Raw genomic sequence first — 13828 nt, 5'->3', positions numbered from 1 at the left:
AAGGGTGGTCGTTGGGTTGACAATGATACACATATTAGCCGCTGCAGAATATTTATTTATGGTTTAAGGGTCGGCGAGCACTGACCGGCAGTCGTTCCCCTTCACGTCGCCAAGCTAAGTGCTACTGCCAGAAAAACAAGTTGCTCCAGAGTAACCCACTTAAATCAGTTCCCTTAGTACTAATAGGGAAATCTAAAATGGCGCATATTTGAGAATACCAATTCTTTTGACGACTCATGAATTTTTATTGATGTTGATTAATAACACCTGTATCTATATCAATAATACAGAAAACAGACATTTTGCCTGTGACAGCCAAGTCTACTACAGGCGTAGTATATAGGTGTTCCATCTAAATATTATTCAAGTATTCAGAAAATATAAGCAACAAACGTTCAAAGATCTGGATAATTAACCTGCTTTTCTTACCAATTGAAGCTTAAAATCACTATGGACTTTGTATAATCATTTAGTGTGCAGTATCTTCAAACTTATTTCTCAATAATCTTGATACATATCTTTAATATATTTGAAGCTATTGAAAAATATTTTACACAGCCCGGAAATTATGTTAGAACTCATATTTAAAGTATTGTTAAAAAACTATGAGATAACTAATGACCTTTTAATAGTTGGATAGTATAGATCAGGGGTCGCCAAACTTTTGATCACTACGAGCGACCTACTTTTTAATTTATTGGCAGCGGTCTACTAACATCGTATGCGTTAGGTGATCACAAGAAAAGTAGTAATTTAAAGACAAAAGTAAACATAGGTAATACCAATACCTATTCAATATCAAATTAATTAATGCTTACTTTACACAAACATAAAAATAGTTTACAATAAAACAAAACAATTTTCTTTCTGGCGGGCGACTAGGAATAGTTACGTGGTCGATGCTATGCCCACCCTTGGTATAGATGTTTCTCACAATTGTGTCTTAGTATCTCATTATGTTTCGCTATTTCCACGAAATTTTAAATGTGTGACTTTTATCAAAATAATTAGAAATATATACTTACTACCATCTCTCGATAAAAGTTTAAATCTCTACGTTTTACATAATATTTTATTTGTAGTCCTTGAAAAAGCGTGAAACGACAGAAAACAAAACATGCGAAAACATACTGTGTTATGTTACTTTTTTTGTAGTTCACATATTTCTTTATTGTACAAGATAGATATAAATAGTACAAACAGTGGAAGCATTACCAATTTGTGTGTATAAATAATAAGTGCTAAACGCCGTCGTTATTTCCATTTTTGGGTGTTCAAGGTTCGGTTCAAGTAAATCACTCAAGAAGGTGGTCAAAAAATTTAATTCGTTTACAAACTAAATTGCTAAAAAAAATCCAAACATTTTATAATAAAAAATGATAAGCACACATTCCTTTTAAACTTATCGTTGTACGTTTTTAATTGTTAAAAGCAAAATCAGTTCAGATTTAAGATAAACTGATTATACTTTTCAACAACTTATTTCATCGTAATATAATAAATGTTTGTATATATATACTGTCTATTACACTCAGTACTTGTTCTTTCAAAATTGACAACAGTATTTCAATTTATTTAATCAGGAATAAAATATTTTCCGAGAGTTGAGTAAATTTTTACATTTAAAAATATTTTTTTATGCAAATATGTTAAAACGGAAGTAACTATTGAGTCCATTTACAACAAATACTGAGTATCGGACAGTATATTTATAATACAATGTCACAATTTTATCAAAAAAATGTGGTATTGTATTATGATTGCAAAAACCGTGGAAGACCTTATACAATAAATATTATCTATGAATTATAATAAACGTAAATATAATTTCATTTATAAAGTAAGTCTCAATCACACAAAAAAACAATAAACTCATTAATTTATATATTAAATAATTGTGATCAGATTTCAACTTTAAAACTAATGGCATAGAAAAGTTAAAACGGGAGCACAATCAATTTTGATTTAACTATTAGAAATATATCATATATGAGAATAGCTTTGATTGACGCCTGTTTTTAGTGGCAATTTATAATATGGCATAGGCGAGAGGTAAACAAATATAAAGGTAGATAAAAGTTATTTCTATCTGATCAAAAAAGCATTGAACACAAGAATCAGATAGATTTTGGCTATGTGTAAAAAAATGATTTTAATTCGAGTTGATTTTGATTAAATTTTTGAACACATCAAAAAACTTTTTTGATTCTCTTACTATTCCCAAATATAACACATTTTCTTTTATGTATACATATTTATATATATATATAACTGTCACCAGCAATGATAATTATAAATATATGATTAAATTATTACATTTTTGGTAATTATTATTAATAATTCATTTCTTAACACTAAACATTACATGATAATGTATATTCGTATAAAAATACATTTTTTTAATATTCAAAATTAAATTCAAAGTCTTGAGCTTTTGCATATCTTTAAAATAAATTGTACTAATAAACGCTATAAGTACTTATTATTATATAATATTTTAACTGTTGTTACAAATAATTAGCGTTCAATTATACGCAATATAATAATAAAAAAAAAGCGGAAAAATCATAAAAAAAGAGTATTAATCAAAGTAATCAACAATACATAGTGGCGTTAAATAAAAATTAAGTCTGTTAATAAAATATTAAACACTTAAACACAAACGGTCTACGACACGAGATCATTTATAAAAATTTGGTTTTGCAATTTTAGTAAAAAGAAAAATTAAATCAATTATAAAATAGGCAATGATGGCAACGATTATAAATAAAATATTTATTACTATTGCTTATAAATAGCAATAATGATACACACAACAGTCTTGACGTATTAATAGATACCAGGTACCTATGAAATCAGATATATTTATATAATTTTTCGTTATTATAGCATACTACAGTTTTAAACCATATTCTTCCATTTATTTTGAAATTACTCCAAAATTTGACAGTACACGAAACTGTGAATTAGTATTTTGGACACTTAACGCAGTATAATTGAACTTTTATTTTATTATTCAACTTTTGTCGGCATTGAAGAAGTTGGTTGGTTGTTTTAATTTGCTCGGACGTATATCTGAATTTTATTGCCAACTCTACCATCGACAATCTGTAACAGAAACGATATATTATTATAGGAGCACTTATTTTTTTATTTATGAATTATGGAAAATTTAATTTTCTTTGTTATAAAATCGTTCCACAGGATTTTATAGCATACCAAATTTTTTGAACCTAGGGAAAACTTTTAGAATTTTTCGGTCTAATTCACTTTAAAACTTTCTAGAAATGTATTATATAAGTGATCAAAAGAAAGATTTTGTATTTGGCATTTGGAAGCTAATTAAATTAATGGGGTCTTATTTTTGAAACTCGCGTTAACGACAGTGACCAAAAATGATCATTCACTAACAGAAACCTGACAATAGAATCTAAAGGATGGGACCACACAAAAGCCCTCACTACGTCTAGAAAAAAGTGTTTCACACAAATAGTACGCAAGTGTTCTCCGATGCATTGAAAGATTATTTCTATGTTGCGAAACGGTCATGGGAAACAATATATCACCGGAATAAAAAAGCACCGTAAGGCCACAATATTCCCGTTACACAATTCGACTTTGAAAAGATGTATCAAGCAAATGTCACTTTTTGTTATTATTTATAAATAATATTTCTCAATAAAAATATCAGAATGTCACTGATACATTGATTAATAAAGCTGACTTATTGAAAATTCAAAAGAAACCAAAAAGGTTAAATACTATTCAAATATGATCTATTGAAGAGAAATCAATAGACGATAACAGCTATATATAAATAAAATCGTCATTAACCAAAGTTAGGCGTCCTATTAAATAAAAAATATTTATACCATATACCACTTTTACGGTAATTAAATCATTATGGCTGACCGCCCCTCAAGCTTAATGATAAATATTAAAAATTCAGGGAATATAACCGAGAGCATTGAGTCAACTAGATATAAAAAACGAACAATATCCTTTTAATACTATAATATATATTATTAACATGGATGCTATACTCACATGCGCATTGAATATTGTATGCTTCAAGTTATAATAAGACAGAATATTTCCTATTTTGGGCGCCAATACATCATAGATAACAACGTGAGACGGAAACTTGGTCTTCTTTCCGGTCTCTCCGACTTGCTGGTTGATGTATTCTGTTTGGAACCATTTTGTAGGGTTCTCGTAAAACTGATCCGCTTCATCTTTATAACCCATCTTCTGCGTCAAGTTTGGTTCACATGTCAAGAACCGAACTGGCACGTTAACATGAAGATGGCTAAAAAAAATCATATATAATAAATATCCGTGAAATAATAAAATCTTTTAGCTATAATAATTTATGTATTGAAAAAATAATGATGTAATTTACCTTTGGAGAGGAGTCGAATGACACGGCATCAAAAACAAGAAAGACGCACTCATCGGATATTTTTCAGCGATGCCTCTGAGGACGTACATTGTATCCAGAGGTCCTCTTTGATGGATTATGCCCAGATACAATGAAGGCACAAGATTTCCGAGGAGGAGAGCGGCAAAGACAGCATAGACGTATGAGCTTATAGTTAAAAAAATAATAATTAGCATATAATTAAGGTTGAGTTAGGTATATAATAATAATATCTACTTTTTAGCTTTGCGACTCCATCTCGATAGTGTGTCTTGAATGATGTATGTCACAATCGGAACCAGTGGAAGAATAAACCGGAATTCTTTGTGAGGTGAAATGCTATAAATTCATAAATAATTTTTTTTAATTTAAATATACCGCTTTGTATCAATTTTTGATTACATACCTGTAAATGCCCAAAACGAAGAAAATTACGAATAAAAGAAGGCGCTGCGTCTTAAATGCCACTTTATCTTTCGTAGCTTCATATGAAGCAAACAAGAATGGAATCAAATTGATGCCCAAAATGGCAGGAAAACCAACTACGAAATACCAATACCTAAAACGTATGATAATTGTTAGAAATGTATCATTAAAATATGTATCATAGTTGAATTAGAAGTACTGGGAAAAATCCATTTTTTTTATAGGATTGACGTAGATCATTGCAATAGATTTTTCTCCAGTAATTTAAAAGTGTGTATTTATATCGAACCAAGGTTGAGTTCCGTAAAAACTGCTGATGTCTTGAACTAAATTAATGCTCAAAAACTCCCACGGAGTGAAAACGAATCCTTCGTTAAAATATGAATCTAGAGCAGTCGACAGGCCAAAGATTGATAGACTAGAAATAAAAATATAAAATAAGCATTAAAATAATATCACAGGTAGACTTCTTGAAACAGTATTTTTGATTGTTGATTCCGGTTAGATAGCGCCATTTAAATAAAGTAAAACCATTCGTTACAGCAGGTTTATCTATTTTTGTGGTCAATATTTTTACAACCGTTGGTTACGCCTAAATAACATAATTGAACTCATTCAAACGTGAAGTTAAAAATTCAACGGTACAGTGATGCCTTTTGTTCTCGTCCATTTGCACAAAAGGACTGTAAAACCAGAAAATACTTAGGTACTGGTCGATTTTATACCGGCCACTGACTCTGCAACGAATCTACTTATAAACATGTCATTTATAATTGTATATAAATGACATTTTTATGTAGATTCGTTGCAGTTATTCATGGGGTGTTTACTATTTAAATTTTTAAACGTATTCATCTAGAAAAATGTTGATTCGCTACATAAATATGGTGCGAACGAACGGCAGCGAGTGAGCGTTGGTCATAACCAGACATTCTGATTTCTCAAATGAGAATTCTCAACTCCACTTCACAAATTTCTTGAGAAATTTCGACGAATGAAAAAATGTATGTAATACAGTAAAGTATTGCAGATACATTATTACATATTAATCTTAAAAAACCCTTTGAAAAACAATCAAGTAGAATCAAATATCCCCGTTCTTTTTTTGTTAAAAAATTTGGGCCTTGGAAAAATTCCTCTCGTTTTGTGTTGATGTAGATTATTTGTTCTCTTGCCCGTCGATTAAAATATTTTGAATTCTTTCTCCATTAATACGTAAGATGTTGGTTTTCTTGCACTACTCTCTGTAATTTATTTCTCTAATTGTTGCACCAATGATAAATTTTCAATTTATTCAATGGATTCTAATGATATAATGGAGTTGCGAAGGTCCTTAGAATTCGTCAGCCATTAAATAATCTGCGAATAATTTCTTTTCCCATTTTACATATTTCTGGTTTTAAAGAATAACTAAAGAAGTCATTATTTTTTTGACTGGTGAAAGATTCGGGATTTTTCAAATATTTTATTAACGACATCAATGTCTGGTTTCTTTGATTATATAATTTCTCTTTAATAGTCCGTTTTTTTCACGTCACATTATAGATTACTGCATTCGGCACTGATATTCATCTATATACATATATTAATTGTGCATTAAAAATATATACTAGATAGATCACTGAGCGTCACACTGACTAAACCCCAAATTATGAATGTTATCAATAGACTATTACTCAGACGTCTGATTTCATAATTTCATAATCAAAATAAATCAATATTGTAAATGTAAATATTACCCAATAGGAATATACGTCAGGCCAATCAATCTAAGCTTTTTCTCAGTTGTCGTGAGCAAATGATAGGCGCACAGTGGTATCCAGATGATTGCTGCCGTTGGTCTTATCACACAGGATAAAGCAGCATAGCAGAGCCATCCATTGTCAGCTGGAAATAAAAAAGAAACATTCAGGTTAGTGTAACTTTATTGTATGCGGAATAAATAGTCGCAATTATGCAGTCATTAAAAAAATTTATATCTAACGAATACTGGGTTTGCTTTATTTGGGTTAGTTTTGTAGATATTTTAAACATTTTTGACCAAAAACATGTATTTTTAGTGGATAATAAATTATATATCTAATCTTGTCAAGTTTATATTGAACACAAACTCCGATTTTTAGACACATCTGCTTATTTGACTCTAGTTATTGAGGAAAATTAAAAATTATAAAACATGATAAATTTATGAATATCTAGTTCATTTTCCAGATAAAAAAATTATAACATTTCGAGTTATAACGATTTTAATTTAGCAAATTTATGAAAAATTGCCAGTGTTAGCTAATTTGTCAGCGTGAAAGTTTAATCAGTCTTCCGAACCTTCATATTACACTCTAAATCAGAACATTATTTTTTTTATTAATATTTATTTATTGATAGTGTGAATCTTCAAAACTAAAAAACTTAATGATGAATAACAAGATGGGGTAAGATAAAAATAATAATAATGGAACACTAATATATGTTTTCGGTGATCATCACAATAATCAATTTTAGATTTATAAAAATATTAAAGGTAATTTATTTTCATTCAATCTTAGTTAAAAGTATAAATAGTTAATACAAGCAATCATGAAATTAATTATATTTTCAACCGTTTAATTATATATTAAAAAAAGCAAAATATCTACTAAATTGAATGTCTTAATAATAAGCATTAACCACAGGAATAAGCTGTCCTTTAGAGCAGTGGTCTACAACCTGGCGGTCCGCAAGAAATTATTGCCGGTGCAAACTTTCACCCGATTCGGGGAATCCCCTAAACAAAGCCTTGGTTGTTTTTTCAACTTCATATTTGTGTGAAGACTTTTTTATCTACGTCAGTAATAAAAACCAAACAGGGGAAACGATTGGATGTTAGTTCAGCGCTTCGTCTCTTAGAAACAACGCTGCAACCACATATATTAAATTTACTTGCAAAAAAGCAGCAGCAGATTGGATTAAATAAATAATATTCTATCTAACATTGGTTTTTATTTTGGGTTGACGCAGGTCCGCGAAATATTTTTCACATTTTCGCTGGGCCGCGGATGTAAAAAGGTAGAAGAGCACTGCTTTAGAGTATAAATGAACGATTTTAGAACATTGATTTAACCTTTACAAGTCTAAAGGCATGTATGTCATGCCCAAAATGGTTTTACCATTGCAGTCCAAAGGCATCTATGTCATACCCAATATAATTTATATTTTCTAAAGCCATTTTAAATGACTTGATGATAAAATTTCCAGTATTTTATTTCATTAGTTACTCAGAGATACTTCCATCAATATATTATAGTAAAAAGATTTAATAATTCCTAACCATTTTACCTGGAATGGATTTTGGGAACAATTTTTTGACCAGTCCGCACCAGCGACTCAAAAGCTAGACGTGTGAATTGTTATTCATGGTTTTCTATCTACAAATTTTCTTTTGTAAATTAATTAAATTACCGTTTTTAATTCAACTCAATATTTAGATAATATGTTTTGAGAGTATTAAATTCCGAATTGTGAAGTTAATGTTGACGAATCAATTGTCATATATTTATTGTTTTGTGTCCTATTATAGGTCTATAAGATCGTGAGGGTTAAATAGGCTATCAAGAGGATTTTAATCAAGAGTAGTCCTTCAGTTGTACGATACATAAAGATTGATCCATCTTTAGTTTCCAAACATTTAAGAAAAAAACACAAATTTAAAGATATCTTCTGATTTTTTTTATTAATCGAACATTTAATGTCTTTCATTAATTATTAAAAATAATATCAATTAAGTGGCGGATGTTGGTTTTTAGATGCACCAACTGATTTATCCCCAAAGAAAGTCTAAAAAAAAACAGTCTCAAATCTATCCCGAAAATATTTTTTAAAATATGTCATTTCAGTGAAATTATATCAAAATACATTTTCTCTAGGAGATATATATTTTTACCAGTGAAAATATATTTTATCTGGCAGGTGCTAGTAAAATTATATGATTTCAACTTTTCCATACACACTTTATTCACATGCAATTTTCCAGTGAAGTTATATTTTCACTAGTGAAGTCCAAATACATTTTTTCCAGTAGATATATATTTCTACTAGTGAAAATATAATTTAACTGATAGTGCTGCTATGAAATGTCTATGAAACTCGATTTAACATTTGCGAAATGTACATATCATAACGAATCTTAGGTCAATTCTAAAATATTTCTCTCAGGGGAAAATAAGTGGAAGAAGTACAGACAGACGTCGCATCTCGTATATTGCTCTATAGTTAATCTGCACTATGTTTTAAAAATATGATAGTGATGCATACCAATATTACTACGGACTTTTAATATAAGAGTGCTGGGCAAAATGTATTCAAACCATATTTTAGTCAATAGGAAGGCGCAAAAACAATAAAATCGTGTCGGAGCAGACTCGTTGCCGAGCGTTCCCACTGCGATGGCGACGGCACGATTTTATTGCTTTTGACATGGATTTTTGACTTCTGAAAAGGAATAATTGTTTTTTCCGCTCTCCTATTGGGCAAAATTCGGTTTAGATGTGCTTCATTCGATTTTCACTTATTTTAAGTTGTAACATGCCATAAAAAGTCTTAATATGAACGCTAGATAACTGAGCATTTCCGCTACGACGGTTCGGTTTTATTGATTTTAACGTGGATTCTAAACAGAAATCGAAATTATTACTAGCGAACTTTTGTTCCACCCTAGAAAAAGTTGAAAAGATGTTCTTACAGCTGTCTGATTTACAGTGCTACCAACACCAATAATACACGATTACATTACTTGCTGATAATTTACTTTTCCAAAAATTATGTTTAACTAGTTAGTTAGGTCTAACACAAGCAATAAAAAATACACAAGGGAGAAGTTGTAACATATAAACGAAATAACAAAAAACCGTCCAAGCGTAGACTAGGCGTGGCTTTTCAAATAGGTACTATTTCCGTCTAGTAAATTCATATATTATGTAAGAAAAGTACTGGTGAAAGAAAAACAAAGATGTTTAAAAACGTAATTCAAAATCATATCTTCATATGGACGGTTGCTTCGAAAAATATATTAAAAACATTAAGTATATAAATATGTAAGTAATCGTAATGTACATACACATAAATATATTTAGTGTTTCATATACTAAAGTAATAAAAAACTAATAAATTCCGTGTGATTAAAAATTTGTTTAGAACCATTGGTGTTGCGTGAATAATTAACTAAATACTATTTACAAGGATAGAGCGAAACATTGGTTCTTTTGTCATTGCATTCTTGAGTGATTTTTTTTTAGGTAGAAATCAGGAATGGGTACCCTAAATAAATTGGACCACAGTGGACTTATTGATAAAAATGTTTTTGTCCGGTCAAGGTTAACTAATATTAATATAAAATAAATCTTACTTGTTTTACTAGCTTCAAATGGAAAACGAGCGAGTGCCAGTGTTATCAGAGCAGTTTCGGTAGAGTTAGATAAGGTTCTAGTGGCCGTATAGAACCAAAAGTATTGAGCTATGATCATAAACAAGCCCCATTTGTGTTGGCCGGTCCATTTGTAGAATGCATAATCAGCCGCCGAACTGAGCAAAGCTTGCAAAATGCGCGGTAGAAATATCTACAAGCAAAGAATGATTATTTTATGCTTGATTTTTAGTTAAATAATAAGTATGTTGCACATACTAATAGTTCTGGTAGATCTAGACTGATCAGTTGTAGCAGTTTATATACTGCGGCAAAGAACGAAGGGTATAAATAGCTTCGTATGCCCTGAGTCCATTCCCAAGTGAGTTGGCCGTATCCGAAGACCTGCTTGTGAGCGACTTCGAGACTCTGCCAGTATTCATCGGGAACGTAAGACGTCTGCACCAAAAACACGGAGAGGACCCTCACGGTTATGATGAATGCGAGGGACTTGTTGATTCTCAGATTGACGGAGGCCCCCATCGTTCGGCAACTGCAACTAAAATATACACCACATGTCACGGTTGGATAGTTTAACCGCAAGTTACTATATGTATCAGTTTACTATTATACATATTGAAATTGATATTCATAGATGACTTATACACTTTTACACGTAACAAAATATTTTCTAATATTAATTTAGCATAAAAACATACATAATTTCATTTAAATAATCTATCTCCACTATTTCCATTCTAGATTATTTTTGGCACTGGTTGCACAAGATTCTATCCACCTCTAGTCTTTTTGGCATGTTTCCCATTAGCTTAAAGCGTTTTTTCGTAGTTTGTCTGATTCTTTCGCATGAAGTTGGTTCATTTATAACTACTTAATTATTAATTAATATTTCAAAACAAATTTCTAAAAATAACTCCAAAATATGCAATAAGCGATATCAATATATTTTATCAACCTAATTCAATAACTATATCACCAATATTTTGTTGATAAAACACACCTATACAAATAAGACAAGATATAAAAATTAGAGTAGCAAAATCAACATAACCTCAAAATGTTTGTATACATATTTGCAAATATTTACTAAAAGAGTGATGATGAATTTTGATCTCATCTGTTATAATGGTAAAAACATAAATCAAAACTGCGTCAATTTAAAATATCAATTGAATAAAATAAGTTTTTAAGTGATGTTCATTCAATATTGTCGCGAATTCGACGCGGGAGAGAAAACCGCAAAATGTTTGCTAAAGTTTGCAGCGCGCAAAAATGTGTTTGTTACGATTCTAATAGATTTGAATGAATTATTATTATATAATAAAATGAAAATACACTAACGAATTCCGAAGAAAACAAGGAACAAGGAAGAGTAGGCGCCGGCACGCGATAACCAGACGCACGCCGGTCAGTGTTGCCCACCGCAACTGATAGCTATGTGGCTTTGTGACTAGCGTCATTTTCAGATTTTAGCTTCGAGCGAAGCTAAAGTGTATCTACTTAAAATACCATAAACTATAAATTTAATTTATTAAATTAAGTATAAATTATATTTTTGAAGCAATAAAGCGGTATTCAATATTACCCCATCACAGTATTACAGGTTAAATATAATATAAGTATATATAAAGAGAAGAGCCATATGCAAAAATATTCCTCCAAACATGCTATGTAAAAAATATAAAATTTCTTTAATAATATATAATATAAAATATACGAATATATAATTAATTGCAAATACACTAAACAAAGTAACTACACCTTCTGTCCCAAATCTGCGATGACTAGAACTTTTTTAGAATGATCTCATGATAAAACAATTTAATAACTTTTCCCGTTTAAAAATCAGATCTCTTGAGATCAAAAATAAAAACTTTATAAATATTGAGATCTTAGAACTTATATCATACAATCAGGGCCGGCCCGAGGGGCAGGCAGTACAGGCGATCGCCTGGGGCGCTAGATCTTGTGGGGCGCCGTGATACCAAATAAAGGCGCAATATTCACTTAAAATTATCAAACAATATTGTTAAAGAATATAATTTGATATAATTTTTTTGTATACACTACTGTGAACTCTTTAGATTATTTCACGAGCAAAAAATCGCGACGAAAATAAAACTGCAAATTCTTAAATACCCACAATCTCAAAAAATAGTATGGTGTCAAATATAATATTAAATTACTTTAATTTGAATTATATTTTTGTGCTCATGTAATGAGTTATTAAAGTATTAATAGGGGGGGGGGCGCAAATTTAGTTTTTGCCTGGGGCGCCAAATAACCTAGGGCCGGCCCTGCATACAATCTCATTCTTTATTAATCCATTTGAAATGGACTTGATCAACTATGGATTTCCGATATGTACATACTTGTGTGACGCTTAAAATTGAGCAATATATAGCTGACATGTGGAGAGCTATAGGTTTGAGAAATGCAACAGATTTAACAATGACATTTTAGTGAGACAGCAGTGTTCAAAATATAGTTGTGCTATTTGTCGAAAAAACGACCCTCTTGATAGAATTAATAAGTTTTTAATAAGAATAATTCAAGCTTAGGGTCATCGATGTAGGTATATGTGTATATATTATGCATATCATATAGCGTATTGGGATAATCTGTCGAGACCTAATAATGCAATTTATTAAAAAAAACTAATTTAATAGATCGTGCAACCGCGCATACGTAGCGGCGCACGTTTAGCGGCACATGCGCACTGCTAGTCGCCGCAAGCGCATGGTCTGGCGTCATTTCGTGTCGCTCTAGTCTCCAAGCTAATCGGGTATAAAATCCCAAAGTTCGGCTGACTTAGCTTCTTTCACAATCGATCGTGAAGTTCTGGTCACTGAGCCGCCTCCTCGGCAAAGGAAGCCGATAAAAACAACTCATAAATGATCGCATGACAATAAACCAGGCGACGAATAACACTAGAAACACCAGAGTCAAGTATTGAAAAGTGTACATTATTTTTGATGGCTACGAATGTAAATACTGAATGTGGAATGCGACGAGTTTCGCTTAAAATCGTGGTAAGTTAATCATTTATTTTTAGTGTAATTTATAGAACAAAGCAATCGCATTAAATGTATTATTTTTTTATCTATCTTTGGTTCGTATTGTAATTTGATGCTAAACGCGTCATCTTCGAAATGGACGGTTGTCATTTGAGTACTGCATGACTCATCAGTTCGAAGTGAACGTGGGATCAGGCTCGGTTGGACAGATATGTTCCGTATCGCTCGCTCGCGTGTCAAGTGACGAGAGTGAGTGAGAGATAAGAACGTGCAATTCTGTGCTCTAATCTCTCACTCGCTCTCGTCACTTAACACGCGAGCGAATGAAAAAAAATATCTCACTGGCCGTGCTTATGTGTGATAATTACTTAAGCATCTATATATACCTACACATATTATTTTTTACTTTTGCTATAATTTATTTTATCATATGTTTATTTACATATTTTTATTATATATTCTTATTTTATAACTGAAAATACTCTCAACATTATTAATTATTATTTTTTAACTTATTTTTTTAATGTTTATATTTTATGTCTATGCAAACTCTGTAAAAGTTTTGGGGGA

The 13828-nt window shown here is 30.8% G+C and overlaps 1 protein-coding gene across 2 annotated transcripts; it reads right to left on the bottom strand.

Moving 5' to 3' along the window:
* Positions 1-1304: 1304 nt before the first annotated feature.
* Positions 1305-11670, bottom strand: PIG-B (phosphatidylinositol glycan anchor biosynthesis class B). Of its 2 annotated transcripts, none has more exons than XM_088184681.1 (10): positions 11583-11670; positions 10500-10779; positions 10224-10434; positions 6586-6733; positions 5136-5264; positions 4827-4979; positions 4658-4759; positions 4403-4588; positions 4048-4309; positions 1305-3108 (listed from the first exon to the last, which is right to left on the bottom strand). In XM_088184681.1, exons 2-10 carry the CDS (start codon positions 10761-10763, stop codon positions 3055-3057), a joined length of 1509 nt encoding a protein of 502 aa, XP_088040807.1. In that variant the 5' UTR covers positions 10764-10779; positions 11583-11670; the 3' UTR covers positions 1305-3054. The 2 variants fall into 2 exon arrangements, with proteins under 2 accessions (XP_088040807.1, XP_088040806.1); XM_088184680.1 differs by lacking the exon at positions 11583-11670 and adding an exon at positions 10940-11076 and having other exon boundaries at positions 2900-3108.
* Between the last annotated feature and the right edge of the window lie 2158 nt (positions 11671-13828).

This window comes from Plectrocnemia conspersa, unplaced genomic scaffold (assembly GCF_051122295.1).
Source record: "Plectrocnemia conspersa isolate PC_06_02 unplaced genomic scaffold, ASM5112229v1 ptg000004l, whole genome shotgun sequence".
NCBI lineage: Eukaryota > Metazoa > Arthropoda > Insecta > Trichoptera > Polycentropodidae > Plectrocnemia > Plectrocnemia conspersa.
This window is presented reverse-complemented; position numbering and strand designations above follow the sequence as displayed.